This window comes from Fringilla coelebs, assembly GCF_963513975.1.
Source record: "Fringilla coelebs genome assembly, chromosome: 2".
Classification (NCBI taxonomy): Eukaryota; Metazoa; Chordata; class Aves; order Passeriformes; family Fringillidae; genus Fringilla; species Fringilla coelebs.
This window is the reverse complement of record NC_140029.1, coordinates 107,219,865-107,240,410: the sequence shown is the minus strand read 5'-3', so window position 1 is coordinate 107,240,410 and position 20,546 is coordinate 107,219,865. Positions and strand designations below refer to the sequence as shown.

The 20,546-nt window shown below is 39.5% G+C and overlaps 1 protein-coding gene across 1 annotated transcript in view; it reads right to left on the bottom strand.

The window, feature by feature from the left end:
• Positions 1 to 20,338, bottom strand: part of ROBO2 (roundabout guidance receptor 2) — a 428,736-nt gene extending 408,398 nt beyond the window's left edge. The window contains exon 1 of the mRNA XM_084226210.1: positions 19,879 to 20,338. Within this exon, the coding sequence (XP_084082336.1) occupies positions 19,879 to 19,933 (55 nt within the window). The 5' untranslated portion in view covers positions 19,934 to 20,338. The remainder of the gene's footprint in view (positions 1 to 19,878) is intronic.
• Between the last annotated feature and the right edge of the window lie 208 nt (positions 20,339 to 20,546).

The window sequence follows — 20,546 nt, the reverse complement described above, 5'->3', positions numbered from 1 at the left end:
ATAGTAATAATCTACAAAATAATTTACATGCCCTGTATACATGAGAGTGCATAACAGCAGAAAGACCAAAGTCATTTAACATACTGGAAAAATTGAATAAACCTCTTTCTGAATGCCACACTCTTCATAGCTTACACAGCTTTACAGAACATCCTCTGGTTTTCCAGAGCAATAGCTTTACCCTTCCTTATTTAAAAACTGCTTCTTAAATTACTCCCCATTTTTATACTGAATCTCCTTAAAACAGAATTCCTTGTTACAAGCAACATCTTTATCTTCTCCAACAAGTAAAATAAAACACATATATCACAACAGCTCATTTAATAATTACAATTATATACTTGCATGTGCATAAACATGTTAAAACATGTAACAAAACCAGTGTATTTTGAAGAGCACAAAAAGTTCTTCATGCTATATTAGCCAAAATATGGTCTAAAACACCTTAGAATCTGCTTCAATCTTTCACAGCAAAAGTTGCAGGTGAAATGGAGCTCTACCAGAGCTGTCCCAGGACAGATCCTGCAGCTGATACAGTAAAAGGGCAAGGGAAGGAACCAGAGGCAAACAGGCACACTTCTTAACTTTTGATACCTGCTTCATCTCAGCCTACAAATTCAGTGTGTTCTGACAAGATCACAAATCCTCCAGGAAAAACCCCATAATTTAATGAAGGGGGCTACCCACCCATGTGCAGCTCCTGCCCTTCCCAAATAATAACAACACAACTCAGCACTCAAAGACAGACTGACCATGAAAGCAGTTGCTCCTACGTCTTCCTACATTTCAGTGGAGAATCTTCTTGCTCCTGCTTGGGCTTTGATTTCTTGTTCCCTTTTTAAACCTTGATCACGCTCACCTGGCCTCCAGCTACAAAGCTGATGGGTTGTTTACAGAACAGAAGCAAAACAGGGGAATTCAATTAATGATTTTTTATTCTGCAAACTAATCCCAGAGGAGATTAAAATAACCTGCACCAGACTTTGAAAATAAATTATATAGTGACTCAAGTAGCAGCATCTAGTCCTAAGCATATGAAAATGAAGTATTAGAAGAACAAAAAGTGCACAGGTTGACATCACAGCCTACAGTTTGACTGCCATGTGTCTGCATCCAGATACTGTACCTTACTGTCTGCCAGCTACTGTGAAACTACTACAAAAGCATGGACACACCACAGGAGAGTGAGATCCAATTACATTTATACAATAAACTAAATTTCCAAGTAGAATGAAAGGGAAAAAAAGCATTTAGGACAACTAGGTAGAATAACTTCTGGATCAACAATTCACTTTCCTTTCCTTCTGTGTGTCTAAGTGTGATGTCTTCATTAGAAAATCCTGTGTGTAAGGTTAATCCCTTTCAGCTACTTAAGGCTTAGAACAGCTCACATCTCCCCATCTCCCATTCCTGCCAAGTTCCACACATGATACAGCAAAAGACTAAATGAGATGCCTGCTTCATTCAAACTGCACACCAAAGCCTAAGGAATCTTACCACAAATTTCTATCCATCTCCTATCCTTAGAAATCACAGTAACTAAGCAGCATGAATATTATGAGAAGAAAGTTCATTCCATGTTTTGGAAGGGATTTTGGTAACTGGAGATAAGTGTTTTGTTTTCTATTTTTCTCCCACTCCTCTCTCCTCTCGGCCTTTTCACCCACACGCCAGTTATTGAAACAAAAGGTGCACACTTTGGAACATTTGTTACAATTGACCAAATACATACCCCAAACTTTACTGGTTTAAGAAATCTATTCTAACTTCCTGTACACAATCCTGCTATGGACACACGTAAGGCAGCTTCTCTGATTCCTTTACAGTTGTACATCTCTATATTTTATAGACATTAACCAATTTTCAAATTCCTCATATTAAATGACATCTGAAAAGCTAGAAATGCTTTGAAAATATTTTTTCAAAATCCTTTTTTCTTTTTAATATACAAAAAATGAGATTTGTGTTCTACTTTCAAATAGGAACATAAGCAAATCTGCACTAAAAAAATGCTCTAATCTTCCCTTACTTTTAGAAAATTGTTCCCTCACTAGCTTAGAGATGTAAATAAATATATGCAGTCTGACAACATTCCATTTTGAAGTTGTTTCTCCTTCTGGAAACACAACACAACAAACAGAACTTAGTGCATATCCATTGTCATTCTGGAAGATTTTCCCCAGTTCCTGTACTACATAAATATATTTTGCAATCCTTTTCTCATCTAAATCTAAAGATTTTGGGAAAACATGTCCTCCAAGTATGCAAAGACAACACTTAGGACACTGACACCTGGAACACTGCCTTGGATAACACCACACAGAATATTGGTCAAAATGAGGATGCAGCTTCCTTCACTGCCTCCCAACACCTCCCATCCCACTTGGGGTTAAAAAGGAGGCACTGAGAAAAGCTGTGCATTTGATCCTTCACTCCTCCTGATCATCTGACTGAGGTACAGGACTCCTGTAGCTCCAGAGGTTCAGCCCAGAAGATAGCAGAGTAAGAGTAAGAAAACAACAAAAACTGCTCAGCCAAGAGCAGTCTGACATAAATTGCTTTTCCCCTGGAGGAGAAATCACAGAAACATTTGTATTGAAAAATACATTTTAGATCATTGAGTCCAATAACAAAACTAACACTGTAAAGCCAACCACATCTTTTTACCATGTCCCTGAATGCCAAATCTACACATAATAGGTTCATAGAATGGTTTGGATTTGAAGGAACCTCAAACACCATCATGTTCCAATCCTCTTGTCATGGACAGGGAAACTATCCACTAGTCCAGGTTGCTCAGAGCCCCATCCAGCCTGGCCTTGGACAGCTCCAGGGATGGGGCATCCACAGCTTCTCTGGGCAACCTGTGCCAGTGCCTCACTAATAACAGAAAAGAGGATGAATTGCAATTCCTACAGAACTTCCAAGGAAAACGGGGAAGGAAAGCCACATGCTTTCCTTCACTGAAGTTCAACCTAGTCCTAAGTAAATAATATATTCTGCATTTATTTATCTGTCTTTCTCTCCACATGCCCATCTTTCATAAAGTTCAATACCATCACTGAAGGCTATCTATCGTGAGCAAATGGTAAGTCAGGAAATTTTAACAATATCTGAGCATCTGTATTCCTACCAGATGTGAGAAAATAAGGTCCAGTCTCCTACTGATTTACTTTCTTTATACCAAAAGCTTTTTTTGTTTTACTTTCTTTAAAAGAACAGCTATAGCACTTAAAACATTTCTGACAAATCTGTCAGCTAGGGATTATTAAGAGAGGCAGGAGCAGATTTCCTTCACAGACCCAACAACGACATTTACCCTGACCTACAGGGAACACCTTCCTAAGCAATAAGAAATAGTCCACTCTCAATGACAACTCAGTCCTAAGAGAATGCCAATTATGCCAAGTTTGCACAAACAGATGTACAGCAATTTTGTAATATGGACTACTTCACACCAGGGACAAAGCTAAAACCATTTATCTCAATTAACTTAGGATCTAAGGAATAATTTAGGCTGTTGCCTTAAAGGTGAAAGGCCACCACTTGATCCAACTATCCACCCATACCTCTTATTTACACTAAATATAAATCTCCTTCACTTTTAAAGTTATATATTTCAGATTATATTTTTACCCTCACAACTCTGTGCCTTCTATGTCTTGTACAAAATAAAAAAGCTAGCGCCATTTTTTCAGTGGCTGAGTTTCAACAGTCCTGTCATGGTTTGAAAAGATGGCCAATTGCCTTAAAATAAAACCTAATCAATAGGAGGCATGACAATAATTGAAATTCCTCAAATTAGGAGATCACTTCTAGTTTACAAACAACACTAATAAGTGACATCAGATTCCCACTCACCCAAGAGCCGCTGCAATTGCAAAGCACTTTGAAACACATACAAACACAATAGAATGAAATAGTAAATGAGGAACATAGATTAGTGAATGAAAGAATCAATTCCTCAAAAGAATATTCCCACATACAAGAGCCATCTGTAATATAAAGGTTCATAAATCCACCCAAATTTATAAACCTGCCATTCCTGCTGCTCCAACCCTACCAATGTGTCATTCAACAGTTAGACAAACCCTGTGCAGGAACATCACACAGTCCTGCAAGTTTAGAGTCCACAGTACTCCTCAAGGTTTTGGCCAAGATCTAGTAATAAAGACTGCAAAAGGAGACAGTCTGGCACATCCTGTGTCACACAGCCACGTGAACTCCCTCCACTGCAGAAGGGGACAATTGCCTCCTTCATGTACGTCATCCTAACACCACACAAGAGCTGGTACAGACCATTGCCTATCAATCTTTGTACAAATGAAACGTGACACACAAATGAATGTGACAAGGTATGGCTAGAGGAGTAATGGCCTATGAAATTCAAGGTATAGCGTCAAAAAATAGGGCCTCATAAACCAACTTTATTAGAATTACCAATATTTTATACCTGGGGACCAGCAATTCATGAAGTATAGAGTTAAGACACCAACGGAGTTACCTACACCTCTATTTTCAGAGGCCTCTCAATGAACAGAGTGCAAGCAGAGCAAAGATTTAATTCCTTTTATTTGTTGTTTTAAGTGCTAGTTTTGAGATACAAGAGTGATCCTTCTTTTAGCAGTTTGTGTTTTAACATTACATGAATGTCCAGCCAGTGAACAGGCTAAAATTGTGTGCCTAGACATGAGCCCAGTTTTGCTACAACTGTCAAGACTTGCACCCTCTCATTTTCAATATAAAGCAAGAGAAACATTCAGGGAATTTTAATTTTCTATTGTTCAAGTGACTAGCTTATCTATGGTCCAAAAGATTATTTGCATTAGTTATGTAATAGCTTTCGGAACTGCAGTTAAGATTTATAATACATAAACTCCATTCCACTCACTGTAAGTTTTTAACAAAACACAAGGTCTGTTATTTGCAGGCATAAAATATCTCAGTATTTTTTGAAGGGATTTTGAAATCTATTTCCTGCCTGAAGAGATTATTTTTTTTTGGTCTCTGTTTTCACTTGGATCTCTAAACATGAAATTGTATCTTCTACTGTACAATCGGTGTTGGAGATAAAGAAATAAAAACTTCTTTCCTTGAAAGGAGAAGCTTTGTATACCTAGTTCTACCTAGGCTGAGATGAAACTTAACTTTGCAGAGGGATTTGTTTCATTAATCCTTCCCACAGTGCATCTTGGAGGTATTCTCCAGTTTCTACAGCAAGGCTAATTCGATTGCTCCCACCACTTGGAAGATTAAAAATAAACAAATATAGATTGAAAGGTACACTGTGAACCTCTGCTTATACAAACAAAAGTTAAAACTCTCTAGCAAAAAATTCAGCAACTGCAATGCTCTCCATTTACTAATTTTATTCATAATTTTATATAACAATATATATATAAAACCAACATTTTCATACAATAAATTTATTATTATATAATAAAGGAACCTCACTAAGTCTCAATCTTCTGAATTGTCATCTCACTCACTTCCAAAGTGTCTCACCCATGCAGGCAAGAAGTGCCAAGTGTCAGGAACACCACATCTTACCAATATTTCTCTAAAATTCTGAGTATTTGGTTTATCAAAGAAACAGCCACAATGCCACACAGCCGGGTCTGTCATCACTGTCCACCTCATTTTATCAAGGGAAGGATTCTGAAGCACAGGCATCAATTCTCCCCCATGAGCAGGAAGGGGAACAAGAGCCAATGGCATCTACATTACATCAGATATATGTTCCATGAACACTCAAACACTTCAGTGCACTGATCTAATTTTTGCCATATTTACTGGCAGTGAGTAAAGCTTCCAAAAATCCTTACAAAGCAAAAGCTCTTCCATTCCAAAAATAAAACAAAACCAGAAAGACCTACTTTTAAAGAAAATGTTACTGAAACTACAGCAGTATTTTTGCTGATTTTTATGTATTTGGAAAGAAGCAAAAGAAGGTCTGGAAGACAGTATTTATTTTTCTATTATGCTTGTTTTACTTTGTTGTTTTTTGAAACTGCTACTATGATTTGTATTTTTTTTCCCTCCCTCTTGGATATGTCTTTTTTCACAAAAAAAAATCACAGTATAAGCATTTGGAAAAGTACTTACAAACCCTCTATAAAATTTCTTTCTTGAAGACATGGAAAAAAAAATAGTAATTTTTACTGACAATTTATCTACTTGTCCCAACAGTCAGACACTATTAACAAATATTTTAGGAAGGACATTCATAGTTCTCCTCAAAATGATCTAAGTACATCTCCTCAAAATGATCTAAGTAAATACCTTCCAAGCAATTTTAAGGCCTGTTAACAATTGTTGCATTTACCATTTAAAGCAAAAATAAATGCAATTGAAAGTAATAAGCAATATCTATTTATAGCTCTCCAAGACAGCTGCACCAAGAATACAACATGCAATAGAATAATTTTCTGATTTATTTCTTTGGCTTATAACATCCAGTTAGGTTTTATTTATATCACATGCATATGCAACCAATTCATATTGATTTATAAAAAAGCTTATACATAGGAAAGTAAATTGTGATCTGAAAAGTCTTCTGACACAGCAGAGAATATTAAAGAATCTATTTTCTCTCAGGTGCTCAATGTGCAGGCTGAGCTTTTTCTTCACTGAAAGGATTGATAAACATTGGAATGGGCTGCTCAGGGATGAGGTGGAAGGACTGTTCCTAAAAGGGTTCAAGAAATGACTGGAGATGGCACTGAGTGCTATGGTTCAGTTGACGAGGTGGTGATCAGTTCAAGGTTGGATTTGCTGACCTTGGAGCTCTTTTTCAACCTTAATGACTCTTTCTCCTTTAAATGTCTGGTAACTCCTGTTTCCAGGAGAATTACCACTTATAACATAATTACTCACAAGAGTTATAACTCCTCATCCAAAGAGTGACAGAATTTATTCTACTCTCATACCTGTTTTGGGAAAACCAAGCAGTCTAGTAAGACAGCTGGACACAAATGCTAAGAGGCATGAAGGGAATTTCTTGTCAAATAATGCCCCTGCTTTTCTAATTTGCAAATTGGTTTTAAAATAGATTTTTGGCTGCTCTAGTAGTAAAAAATTTTAGTCCTGAGGACAGATGCAGCTAAAGGTGGTTACCATAAGTCAACAGCCAGCCTCTATTTGAAGATGAAATAAATGTAGCTTTCATGGTGGTACAGACTTCTTTCTCAAGCTGCTGACTGCACCACTCACTGCTTAATCTGTTGTACATCATTGTCTTGGTTTCCCACTGGTTTTCTAATGGAGCACAGGTGAAGCTTCTGGTACCTGTTAACCTCCTTTTTTTGTTCCTCTGAGTGGACTCTTAACAGCATAATTTCCTTTTTTTTCCTAAGTACAACTAGTTTTAATTCACTCTCTTAAGCTTTGTATAATCATGAAAAACCAAACCAACAAACAAAACTTCCTTCTCAGCATTAACCACCCACACTGCCAACCACAACAAAACCAAAACTGTGGCCCCACTGATGCTGATGACAAAATTCCCAGCATCTTCTGCTGAGTCAGGGTTTCATCTACATGGCACTACAAAAAGTAAAATTTGTTCTTCAGTAAGATTAAGATCAACTGTGAATTTAAAAACAAAAAAAAAAAAAAAACAAACAAAAAAACCAAAAACAAACCAGAACAAACAAACTTTCATCCAGAAATACTTCATCCAGCTTACCTAGTAAATTAAGAGAATTCTCTCACAAGATGTTTTGTATAGCACATATTTAGCTCTTACTGCATTATCATAGAATCACAGAATAGTCTCACTTGGAAGGGACTCACAAGGATCATCAAAGTCCATCACAGTTTACTTTCCTATATAGAATACCAATTTATGAAAAAACTTATATATAACAAAGTAAACTATGCACAGGAGACCCCTAAGAATCCCACCATGTACCTGAGAGTGTTGTCCAAAAGCTTCCTGTGCTCTGAGGCTGGTGCTGTGACCACTGCCCTGGGGAACCTGTTCCAGTGCCCAGCCACCCTCTGGAATTTCTTATAATAGCACTTCCCTCACCAACACTGCCTTCTTACCCCCCCCAACTCTTGCTATCCTTTAATTCTTCATATTCAAGCAACATGATTAGAACACAGCAGCCAGAGGAGAATGAACAGAACAGAAAAGGAGCTGGAAAATAAACTAAAGCAATTGACAAGAAAACGAGATAGAACAAACTCTTCAACTATGAAATATAAGGAGGCAAGTGACATGAATAAAACACAGAAGATGAAGCAGATGAAGAGCACAGGGAATGAAAATCTGTAAACACAAGAGCGCATTTTTCTCCCTGGCCTAGAATAAATCTCTAAGTTTCAACTCCACTGATTTCTGTGTAGTGAGCTAAGACATTTCTCATTTTCTGGCCCATGCGGAGGAAAATGTTCTACAATTAGAAATGTAAAGCACTGAGAACAAGGAGATTTCACATTTGAAACTTGACAAGAAAGTCACACATCTTTCATCATCACAAAATGCTAGGAAATAGAAGGAGGGGAGAAAAAGTGTAAGAGATGGTGTCATAGATCTGTCTCATAGGAAAGGAAAAGTGAATGCAAACATGCTTTCCTTACTTGCTTGCTTTCCCACTTCAATATCATAGCTATAAGCTGCTCCTTATTTAAATAAATGCAGGCTACTTAACCTGAAAGAAGTTTATTCTACAAAGGCATTGGGCTTGGGGAACAGACAAGATCTCTGGAGAATGGTCCTTCCTTCAGCATGTTAAGCTGCATGAATACAGAGAGGAAACAGGAAAGACATTCAGCTAAGTGCCACCATTTACAAGAGGTTTCCTCTAATTTCAGACAAGCCCACAGCTACCACTTCTTTCCTGACTCCTTCCCTAGCATATTTATATTCCCAGAGGCACACAGCTTAGGGGTGAGGGGAAGCACAAGGAAGGACAGGCATTGCTCCATGCTTCAACACAGCAGTGCCTGCTCCCCCCACAACCCCTGTCCCAAGCCAGCAGTGCTGAATCTCCCTCCACCTCTTCTCTCCTTCTTAATTCAGTGTGGCAGGACTATCAAGTAACAGGAAGAAAATTATTACTAGAAGGCATATTTAACGGTCTGGGATTCTTCCATTCTGATCCTCCTGGACCTCAAAAGTTGCTCATGTTTTAGATGTCAGACAAACAGATGTAGCAGCAGCAGGTAAAGTTCAAGCCACACTTCTTCCTCAACTATAAACAACTGCACACCTCTCCCACCATCAGCTGTGCTCTTGGAGACCAAATCTCACTACTCCTTCTGCCATGGAGCTCCCAAGTGGTACTGAGCATATCCTTTATATTAACAGCTAATCCAAATTCTTTAACCAAGATCCACATTCAGCGACAAAACCGTGTCAATTTCCCCATGCAAGTCTCAGCAGGAAGAAGGAAAACAGTGCTCTGGAACAACTGAGAAGAACAACTTCTGAAGAACAACTGAGGCAACATCCGCTGGGATTTATGGAGGGAAAATTCTCGGTCTCAGCACTTGCAGCTTTCATGGAAGAAACTGAAAACTCAGCCTTACTTTGGATGTATTTAAACTACTCCTAGAGTCTGTGTGGATCAGGAAGAAAAATAAAAAAAACCCACCATACCCAAAAGAACAACATACATCCCCACCCCCATTAGCAGCCTGTGAGATACAGTCAGTTCCCTGTAATTTAACTTACAACTCTTCCATCTTCATTTTTCCCTGGGGGCAAATTCAGCCCTGACCTAAACAGACACAAATGCCATTAAGTTACACTGGGACTCGATCCAGTACCACCAGGTCACCCAACAGACTTGAAAATATGGGTGAAGCCAGTTTTGTCCCTATGGGAATAACAAATCGTTACAAGTTGCTGCACTGTTTTTCCAAGTACATCATCATTGAATTTCTCCATTATCTGCATGTCACTAAATTGAGTCAACACAACATTTTACATTGGTAATGAGACCCTTGGCCACTCACCATTTACTCCTGGTAAGGAATGATACAGGGGCCTGTTGTGCCCACAAGCAGTCAGCTGTTTCTACAGCCCAAATGACAGATCTCTGCAGTCATATGTTCAGTTTCCTCATTCACAGGACTCACACACAGCCTCTTGAGCAATCTTTCTTGAGAGATATAATTATTACTTTAAGACTGCTCTCCAGGCTAAGTTTCATTAAGCACTTGAGGAAAAAATATATTGTCTATACATTCATCCTGCAATCAATTTCAAGTGAAATCTGCCACAGCTCTCATGAGTTTGATAGTCTAATAACACAGACAATATTACCAAATAACTTATACCCGTTACATCACCACGTACAACCATTTCTAACAGACAAGGTTTAAAAGCAGCCAATGACATTTAGATAAGGCCGCTTTTAGATCATTGCAGGAGGTGATGATCAAGTGATTCTTGCCACAGCACACAATTATTTGAAAAAGCATGATTTTAAAAGTGAATAAAGGGTTTCACAGACTAGAACAAGACTACCACAATTATTATCAATCCTTTCTGATTTTAACACACATAATGCAACATTGCTACTGGAATGCTTCAAGAGCACTGAATATTCTGCTGTTTGAAACAGCCTGTAAACAACTTCAATATCTTACATTAAAACTGGCAGGAGCACTGCGAAGACTTTTTGCACGCTTTTCTAGCTCTAGCAAAAACCAGGAGGTATCAATCACCCAGGTTTAACAGCAGCTGACTGGAGCCATTCATTGAACTGTGCATTGCTACCACTGTGCCTCCATGAATAAGTCTCTAAGTCTGCCCTTCCTTTTTTTGTTCCTCTAAGTGGACTCTTAACAGCACAATTTTTTTTTTTTAAACTTTCTGAATGGCTTCAAGAGATCAGCTGGAAAGAAACACCATTAGTAAAAACAAAAGTCTTCAAAGAAAAAGTGGGAACAAAGTGGACATATTAGAGACAAGTTGTGATTCATTGCCTACACTGTGCTTTGCCCCTCTCTTTACCTCAATACACTTTTCAGTTTTACTGCTGGATAAGAACAGGGCAGACCATTGCACTTCTCCTAGCAACCAAAAATCACTTAGGGGAAAAAAAGGCATGTTGTCTGCTGAAAGGGGGAACAGAGATATTTGGGGTCATACAAAGACAGACATATGTTCTTCTGCATTTGATTCTAAATTGAGCAGTTGTCAAAAAAAAGTCAGTAAATAATAACAATAATAAGGAGTTCTGGTTTACACTGATTCATATTTAATTTAATTTCTGTTTGCCTACTTGTCACATTTCATTTTCCTTTAATTCAGTGCTTTAATGGTTCCTACTATAGTTTAGAGTTTTGCTTTCAGGGACATCAATTCTATCCCATACAGTTTCTAAAAATACTTTCTATACTTACAACTACACACACTCTAATAATCTCTCCATACAGTTGTTTTGGGGTTTTTTTAAAATCTAGATCTATACACAGAGAAAACTATTCTTAGAGATTTAAACACAATAGGACTAAAAGACAATTTCATCATAGGATCCTTCTATTCTAAATCTTATCTAATAGATAAGATTTACATGTTACAGAACACATTGATCTCATTTGATAAAGACCACAATGTACAGTTTAAGATGACAAGTTCAAGCAGAAGGAAAAAAACAAACACAGAATTTTGTAACTCAGATATACATTTGAATAGCCAAGTCACATTGACTAGCTAAAAACCAAAGCATCATAATTTAAAATCCAGTTTGGTGACAGAAGAGATGCACAGATCAAGGATAAAATGCAGCCTGCAGTACTTGATAGTTAATTTTTTCCCACTGGAAGTCCTTTGCTTAATGGCTTTGCCTTGACACAAACCAACCATTTTAGTATGTCCACTGAATTCTTCTTACATATCATAAAAACACATATACAAGAAGCTCCAGCCAATTTATCACAGCACTTCTGCAGTACATCAGGTTAAAGCCAGCTCAGACCTTGTTCACTGCATCAAACTACAAATAAGCATTTTCTTGAAGCCACTCCAAACAAACCTGGACTAAAACAATGTAACAGAAAAGCTTATTCGCTTCAAGGATAAGTGATGAACAAACAACACAGCAACGATAAAAGCCTAAATATACTGGGTATGAAACAACCCTGAAGTGTTCAGGGACCAGCACTCCCCTGGTAAGCATGACAGAGATGCTTCGCTCCCCTGCTCATTCCCTACACTATCTAAAACCCAGTTCCTCTGCTGGGTATCAAGCCATGGACCAGGAATGAGGCTACTATTCCACTCTTTCTCCCAGCTTATGGTGCAATTTCTCTCTCCAGAAAACTGTCAGAGTGGGGCAGTGCTACTGTACACACAGGAACAATAGGCAGCTCCAGGTCTCAAAGGTGACATAATATACTCTGGACAGTGAGAAGGAGGATTCAGGCTTTATTTGCAGGCTTCTACTACGGAGTGACAGTCCCAAAGAGATCAAGTTCTCTAGGGAAAGGCAACCCAGGTGAAGAAAACACACTTTTCCAATTAATTTGGTCCAACAGCTTTGCAATGCCATTTGAATTTTTTGTAATACTGAAACTAACTATTATCCATCATTTAGTCGCAGAACTCTCTTCAGGATAAAATGAACTGTTAAAACTGGCCATTCCATTTGCCAGGATAAAGCCATCCGGGCTACAGGACATACAGACCTTGAAAACAGCACAGAATGACAGCCTGAGAACCCATGATTATAGAGCTCCTCCAGCACTGAATACTTTTCACAACTGCTTTTTAACTCTTGACATTTTCACAGCAGTAAAAAAAGTACCTCTGGTACCCTGGCATGAACTGTCCTTCCATTTACAATGAGTGAGAAACAAGTTGACTGATGTCTGTTACCTGACATTTTGGTTTCAAAAGGTTAAATTTTTTCCACTCAGTGTCTCTTGTAATCAATGGCAAGTGATTAATATGAGTGAACCATATCCCTGCGTTTTACAACTTGCTGCTGGCCGTTAATTCCTTACTTATTTGTCCAATCTGCATTTATGACAGGCACATCACAGAGATGCTCTTCTCTCCTTGGCACACTGCACTGAATCTATAGAGGCAATGCCTAAATACAAATGAAAAGACCATATGCTGCAACAGACAGGGTGGCACAACCATCTAGGTAGTCTCTAATGAGTGAGACCATACTTAGCTCCTGGCATCCCCACTCATCCTACCAGTTCGTTTCCACATATCAGACCAAATAAACTGTTCTCCGAACTAACGTGAGGAAAAGCGACAAAGAAAAGTAAAAGCAGGTTATAACAAAGTATAAAGTAGACAATGGCGGGTCCTTCACTGTCATCAGACTGAAGAATTCTGCTGGAACTGAAGTGGTACAATGAAAACTCACTGACGAGGATAATTCTGCAAGCAAATACCACATATGACTAAGGATGCTCCAAACCAAGCCTGGAATAGTATCTTGTACATTGAGCAACTGAATATGATAAGGAATAAACCCAAAGACATTTTGTGTTCTTCCAGTCAGCAGCCAGGGAGGTAGAACTCAAGGAGTATCCCCACAACCACAACAAATAACAGGACTGGAAGTCTGCAATAGCATCTGCATGCACACAATCTCAAGGGTTACAAAATACACACTGGAATCACTAGATAAGGGTGACCTTCAGTTATCAGCAAGCCAGACAGGATGGTTCCTGGTAGAAACAACAATGCAAACAAGCAAGAAGGAATAATGTTTGCCAGCCCATCTAGTACATAAGCAGAAAGCTCTCCACAACCCAGTTAAACAGATGCATTAACTGAGAGATCTGCAGATAATAACTGCTATTTAGTTAGTTTACAGAAAAAAAAAAAAACCTCAGGAAAAAAAAATCAAAAATGACTGGGGGAGAGTGGTAAAGAGCTTGAAGTTCAAAGCACATGCATAAGATACTTCTGCCAGAACAATGTTCAGATGAATAACCTCACTTAATATTTGCCCAGAACCCAGAGATGAATCTCAATAAGCCTTGGCCATCAGAGCACAGCAGCTCAATAGAAGTATCAGTAAGTTCTTACATGGGTACTACTGGTTAGTTTGTCCACTGGTGCTCATGTATTAATTGATGAAGGCTATAATTTTAATAAAATTAAGAGAACATCTTTGATCTCATTCATGGCAGCAATGCCAAGATAAGCTGCAGAGATGGAATTAAAAAGCCATTTTTTATTTCATGAACCTTTGGCTTCAAAAAGCATTAAGAATGCATATCTTTACATACACGACATTGTCACAGCATATGCTGCAGTTGAGATGGCCAAAATACACAGAGCATCACATACAATTTCAGAAAGTTCCCCCCCATACAGAATAACACCATACCACTTCAGAAGGCTTCAGGTATCTGCCCATAGAGAGCAACATCTCATCACTCCAGAAGGCTGCAAGTGTCTGCCCCTCGTTTTTTTAGCCCAGCCTTTTATCCCCCTCATGTTGACACATTGCACCTGTGTGCCCTCTGCTCCCTTGGTGGTTGCTCAGTGCCCCTGGGCACTCCGTGGCTCATTGCTGGCAGTGCTGCTCACAGCTGTGCCCACTGGGGATGGGGCTGGGCCACATCCCCACTCCCAACCACCACAATCTGTGTGCCTACACGACACAGCACAAGAATTAGCTTTTTTGTTACAAAAGAGAGCGCTGTAGAAAGGAGTGAGAGGAAGTGAGGCATCAATACACACTTGTACCCTTCAAGTATTTTTGTAGTTGTTGTAGTGTTGCGTGTAACATGAAGCCAACTTCATCCTGTGGAAAGATTACAATGACAGTAAACCAAAATAACATTGCCTGCTTTCTCAGTGCTCTGTGAACTCAGCAGCAAAATTCATACAGATTTCAATGGTGCAGAATCAGGATCTAAATTAATGGGCCTTATTTAATTATCCACTATAACAACAAAGTTATTAACCACGGGTGATTAGCAGTTATTTTGTCAAGGAAAAGGTTTGAGGTGAGGACAACACTAAACTCAATCTTACTTCTGAACTTAAACTTCAACTGTTCAATTGTTGTCCACAATTTATAAGAGAAGTCAGTTGTGAGAGTAAAGATGATGACACTAAAATACACATCTGCAAATCTCTATTTCCATACAAATATTTCGCATTTGAAGATCTCATAACCAACAGTCCACATTACTACCCTGCATAAAAGGTATCCTCAACATTCTCTCTGAAGAAGTGATTAGGATCAGATCCTGTACCTGTCCACATACCAAACCAATTGTTTTGAACATACAAGGCATGTGTGCTGTCAAAACATAAGTACAAGAATCTTCAGGCAACAATAACAGGGAACTTTAAAAATTCAGTTATGTGTAAGTAATCAAAAAGCCAACACATTTATTTATTTATTTATTTATTTATTTGGCAAGAGCAAGTACTTGCTGCATTCTGCCACCTTCTTGCAAAATAAAGAGATTTCTACAGAAAGGTAGAAAAGCACACCAGTAAGGGAGCCTCTTGGCAAGAAAAAGCATCATATGATCACTAAGTATCCTCCCCAAGGTTGGTGTGAGAAGTGTGAGCCAGATGGCAGCCACGGGAAGAGCATACTCAGCCATGCCAGCTGAGATAACAGATAAAACCTGACAGCAGCGTCCTCTTAGGTGGCTGAAACAGAATGAACAGAACCTGTTAGCAATCTATTTAGCCCAGATCAATATTTGAATAGCAATTCAAGGGTAACAAATGGCTAAAAAGCCATTGCATACTCTTCAGTAATTTCCACTAAATGGTTCAGCAGTGGACAGAGCACGTCTCAAACTCAGGGCTCTGAGCCCACATAGCATTGCTACGGTAAAGAGACTCCTGCAAATGGAGCTGACTGGACAGACCAGCCAAAGCCTCCTTTTTCTCTCATCACACTTTTTGGCACATCTCCTTGATACTTTTTATGCATCCTTGAAAATGTACTTTAATTCTTTAGTCTACTTTGAAGTTTGCATATCTTTAGCCTGCATTGCTAAAACTCCATTTCCCTGAGCAATATCAATCTCATCATTACAGTGAGTTGCTAATGGAAGGATGATTGAAGTCAGTGCAACTCAGATAAAGGCTGAAAACCTCCTAATTTCAACTTCTCCAGAAGATTTGTGGACTATCAGACCTTTTGCAGAGCTCCAAATTAGCAAAGACACAAACCAAAGAACCTGGATTATCATTTACTTTTCAAGCAAATCCATTTCTGGAGGTACAATGACAGGGTTCCCTCCTTGCTTATCTTCTGCACATAAAAACATATTGCTACAATGGCAACTTACAAGATAGGAAGTAAAGAAAGCAAAATCTTACAACTAATTCAGCAAAACCTGTCATCATAGGCATAAATTCATCCTTACTCAGCAAAGTTTTAAAGCCTATGATTGACTTGAAATGTGTGTTTAAATTCTTATGAACTTCCTCAAGACTGTCGCTAAGAGATGGAAGCACTTAAATGCTCTGCAGGAATTGGGTCCTGTGGAAGAACAAGGTAACAGAAACAAAACTGCAAACTCTCCAGAATTTTACTCTTAAGGCATTAAAATGCACACATTCCACAGAAGCAAAGGTTATCCATCAACAGCAAAACTCACATGAGAGATCAAGACCCTGTCAGCTCAAATATTCACTGCAAAGATATACTCCAGCTTTATATGTAAGCCATGTTCTCCAACAGGCAACAGGGACCTGCACAAGGCCACAGATGTGTAGCTCATTGGCATGAAGAAATAAAATGAATTTTTAGAAAAAATAAAAAGGAAAAGAAAGACAGAATGCTGCAGCCACCACACCATTTCAGACGCACTTTCCATTAAGAAGTGCTTTTGAGATATATTAATATGGTGATAAAAGGCTGGTTTTTTCAGAATTATTCTCATATATCTTTAACACCTCCTCCCATTCAAGAGCATCACACTTTTAGTTTTCAAGGCCAGCTCTGACATAAAAGGTTGTCATTTTCATTGAAAGTACTTATGAGTCCTACCAAGCAAGGGTCTGGCTCACCAATACCTGTGGTCACACCAGTTGTTACCTTTTAATATTTGTTCCTTTAAACTTTATTAATTATTGGAAAAAGGACAACAAAACACAGAACAATGAAAGAACAATCAACTGAACACTATTAAAATCCACATGTAATCAGATCATTTAACTCCAGTAGCTGGTGGCTTACTTTATGGTGCAGATTCTGTCTAGTGAGGTGTTCTGCTGTTTGTTTGAGGGAGTTCTGTGTATATTTTGGTGTTTGGGATTTTTAGTGTTTGATTTTTTGTTTGCTTTGTGTCAAAAACAACAACAAAGACTGATAGCTAAAGAAAAAGATAAGGAAAGTTATTCACTCATATTGCAAGAACATGGCCAGGGTTACAGGAAAATCAAAAGCACAATAATAAAACCCCTAAAATCTACATACGTGTATGTAGCACATGTTTTCTGGCACTTTCATTGAGCTGTGTAATTTTCAGGCGTTCTAAAACCATGGACAGCAAAAATAACTTTAGAAGAAAAACATTATCATTTTGATCTATACCACTTTTCAACTGCTAAATGAAAGGAAACTCAAGAGGGAAAAGGATGGTTAACATGCCTCAAATGCTACAGTGTCCATGTCTGGACCTCTTGCCAAGAATAAAAACAAAAACACCCAGTCAAGCCTAACAACAAAACCCCCTCAAATCCAGAAATGCACTAAGAGGTAACTTTCAAACATAAAAAACAAAGGACCTATAAACAAGAAGTCTGTTGGGTTTTGTCTTTTATTCTTAAGCTAAAGCATCACAAATGGTGCTGATGTTGATAGAGTTCTTTTCAAAGCAACTAGTGGTATATGTCAGCCTAAGATGTGATTGTAATTACTATGCTTCTAAAGAGACAAAAGCACTGTGTGCCAAGCTTGCCTGCCAGTATTTCTTCAAAGCTACTTGTTAGTCATTTCGACAATAACAGCTTATATCCACTTGGTCATGATGTGCTATCCACAAAGCTATTTATTTATTTATTTCAGAGAGTTGTTAATGCAGGCAAACTTGACAGTCTCTGCAATATCTTCCCACAAAAGGGGAGTATCACATAATATTCCCAGAGCTGCTTGGCCATTTTTTCCTAATGGTCCAGCTCTAAATTAGCTGTGTGCTTCACCTGCACTGCCCCACCCGCGTAAAGCTAAGCCAGAACAAACGTTCTACATGTGTTCCCCAAGACAAAACTCCAATAAATTATGTCGTGCTCCTGTCGTTCCAGCAAGCTGGTTAATTGCATTTGTTTCATATATCTCCAAACAGACTGGTACTTTAATTACATTCTGTAACACCAAGCTCCTCTGATTCACTCTGTCACTTCCACTGAGCACTTTAATTGTACTCCTTCTAGCTACACACAATTTTAAACACTTACTAATAATTACATTTCTATAACCTGATGTTTGCAGTTTGTACACAAAGATACCTCCAGTATCAGTGGCCTTAAAGTTAAGGATCTTTTGTTACAGCACGAAAAAGAGAAAAAAATATAAAATCCTTTCAGAACTATGATTGCAGTGACAGACATAAATGTTCTGTAAAATATCCTTTCACAGTTAAAACTTCTTCTGTTTAGTTTAGCATGTGCATACATTATGTAGAAATTTTCTTATCGACTGACAAAACCTAAGATTTAACTGCAGAGCATATCACGCACCCAAGGTAAAACTGCACTTGAATCTGTCCCTCTTCTGTTTTGCCTCCTTTCTTGCTAGGGGGTGGTGGAGAAACACCCAGAGCGTTCTGTGACTGCAAACAATAAACCCCGAGCCCGTGCCTCGGGACTGACATAGTAAACGCTGTGAACAGCTTCTTGGAACAAAGTTTGCTCTGACAGACAGGCAGAAACATCCAGGCTCCCAGACCCTGCATTCACCTCAAACGTAAAGGGCTGTTTAGCGCTGCTAATACCCAAAGCCAGCCGGTCTGTGAGCACTGGGGGCCAGCACACCCTCTGTAGGGCGGGATGCTCGCTCCTAGTCCTGCGCTTGAGCCGCTCTGGTGCATCCACAGCGCCCACCCCTACTCCGAAAGGCAATTTGCCCTTGCACTGAAGTTCTCGCCCTGCTAAACCGTACTTCCCCGAGATGGTAATTTACAGCTCCCCATCCAGCACTTAAACTCGAAACCACAAGAAACGTCGCAGAGCACACCCAAAGGGGAGGGGGAGGGGCCGGCGTTCAGGAGGAAATCCACCCTTTCCCCAGACGTCGCTAAGCTTCATGCAAACCCTCCCTCTGGGGAGCTCGGCATGAAGACGGAGCTGCAGGGGGGACGCTGCCGCCCCACCTGCCCGGCTCGGCGGAGAGGGGCGGAGGCGGAGCGGGGTGGTCGGAGCCGCCGCCGCCCCGCGCTCCCCGCCCGCCTCCCTCCCTCTCTTCCCTCCCTTCCCGCCGCTCGCCAGCGCCGAGCGAGGCGGTGAGGGACTCTGGAAATCCTCCAGTCCGCCTCACCTGGAGCCCAGGCAGGGCTAACCTATTTATTTCATCAGCTGGCTCTACCCGTGGAAAGTTTAACAATAGAAGGCGGCAAAGTAATACCAGCGACAACAGCGCTCTGCTTTTCCTTTCCCCTTCCCGCTCCCCACCCCCAAATAAAAGATTTATCACGGTAGTTTTTTTTTACTCTTTGCTCGCCACCTCAAGCTGACATTATTCCATTCATAAGCTGCTTTTCCATTAAGTTAGGAGACGGGAAAGGCTGCTTATTGGAAACATATATTCTCCCTCTTCCGATCCCTCCCTCCCCAAATACCATTTTTATACCAGAAACAAACTTAGGGCTCTGTAACGTTAAAGCTTATAATGCCATCCATGTGCTGTCCCAAATCAAATTCAGATGAAGGGGATTTCTGCATAGAAACGACATATCTAAAATAAGCGAACTTACCATAGACTTGTAAAAAGGCAAATCCGAAGAGCAGGAGTGGCGTCAGCAGACCCATTTTGACATATTAAAAACAATCCCGATCGCTTGCGAGACCAATTCCACAGAGATTTTAAAAAAGAGGAAAAAAAGGGGGAAAAAAAAGAGAAAAAAAGAAAAAAGTATCCAAAACCAGTAAGAGGTAGGTCCAAAAGTTTTCAGTTTTCTAGCAGCTACTTAAAGTGGAAAGGGAAATCTTCAGTTCAAAAGCTGGAGATGCAAAGGTCTTGAATGTGACACTTTTAGATCCATACAGATTAGAGAAGCAGCGAGTGAGCTCCGAAGGCTTCTGCTTTGCACACACGCTCCTTCCTAAATTCCCACCAATCCAGCCCAAGCAGGGGAATTATTCAAGTGTGTCTAAGACTCTCTTTAGGATCCATGGCAATCCAAAAGCAAGCTCTTTCTTCGGAAGACAAGGAGAGACTGAGAAAGGACCTGATTCCTAGAAAGTGCTCCACAAACTTCCCGGCACTTTGCAGGAAAACCATTGGTTTGGTTCGGCTATTTTGCCTTCCTCTCGCTCTCGCCCTCCCCCTACCCCCTTTCTCTCCCCAAATCAGTTCAAGCTGCAGAGTTTCTCACTTAACTTCCATAATAGGAACGCCCAGGCAATGTGCTACACGGGAGGG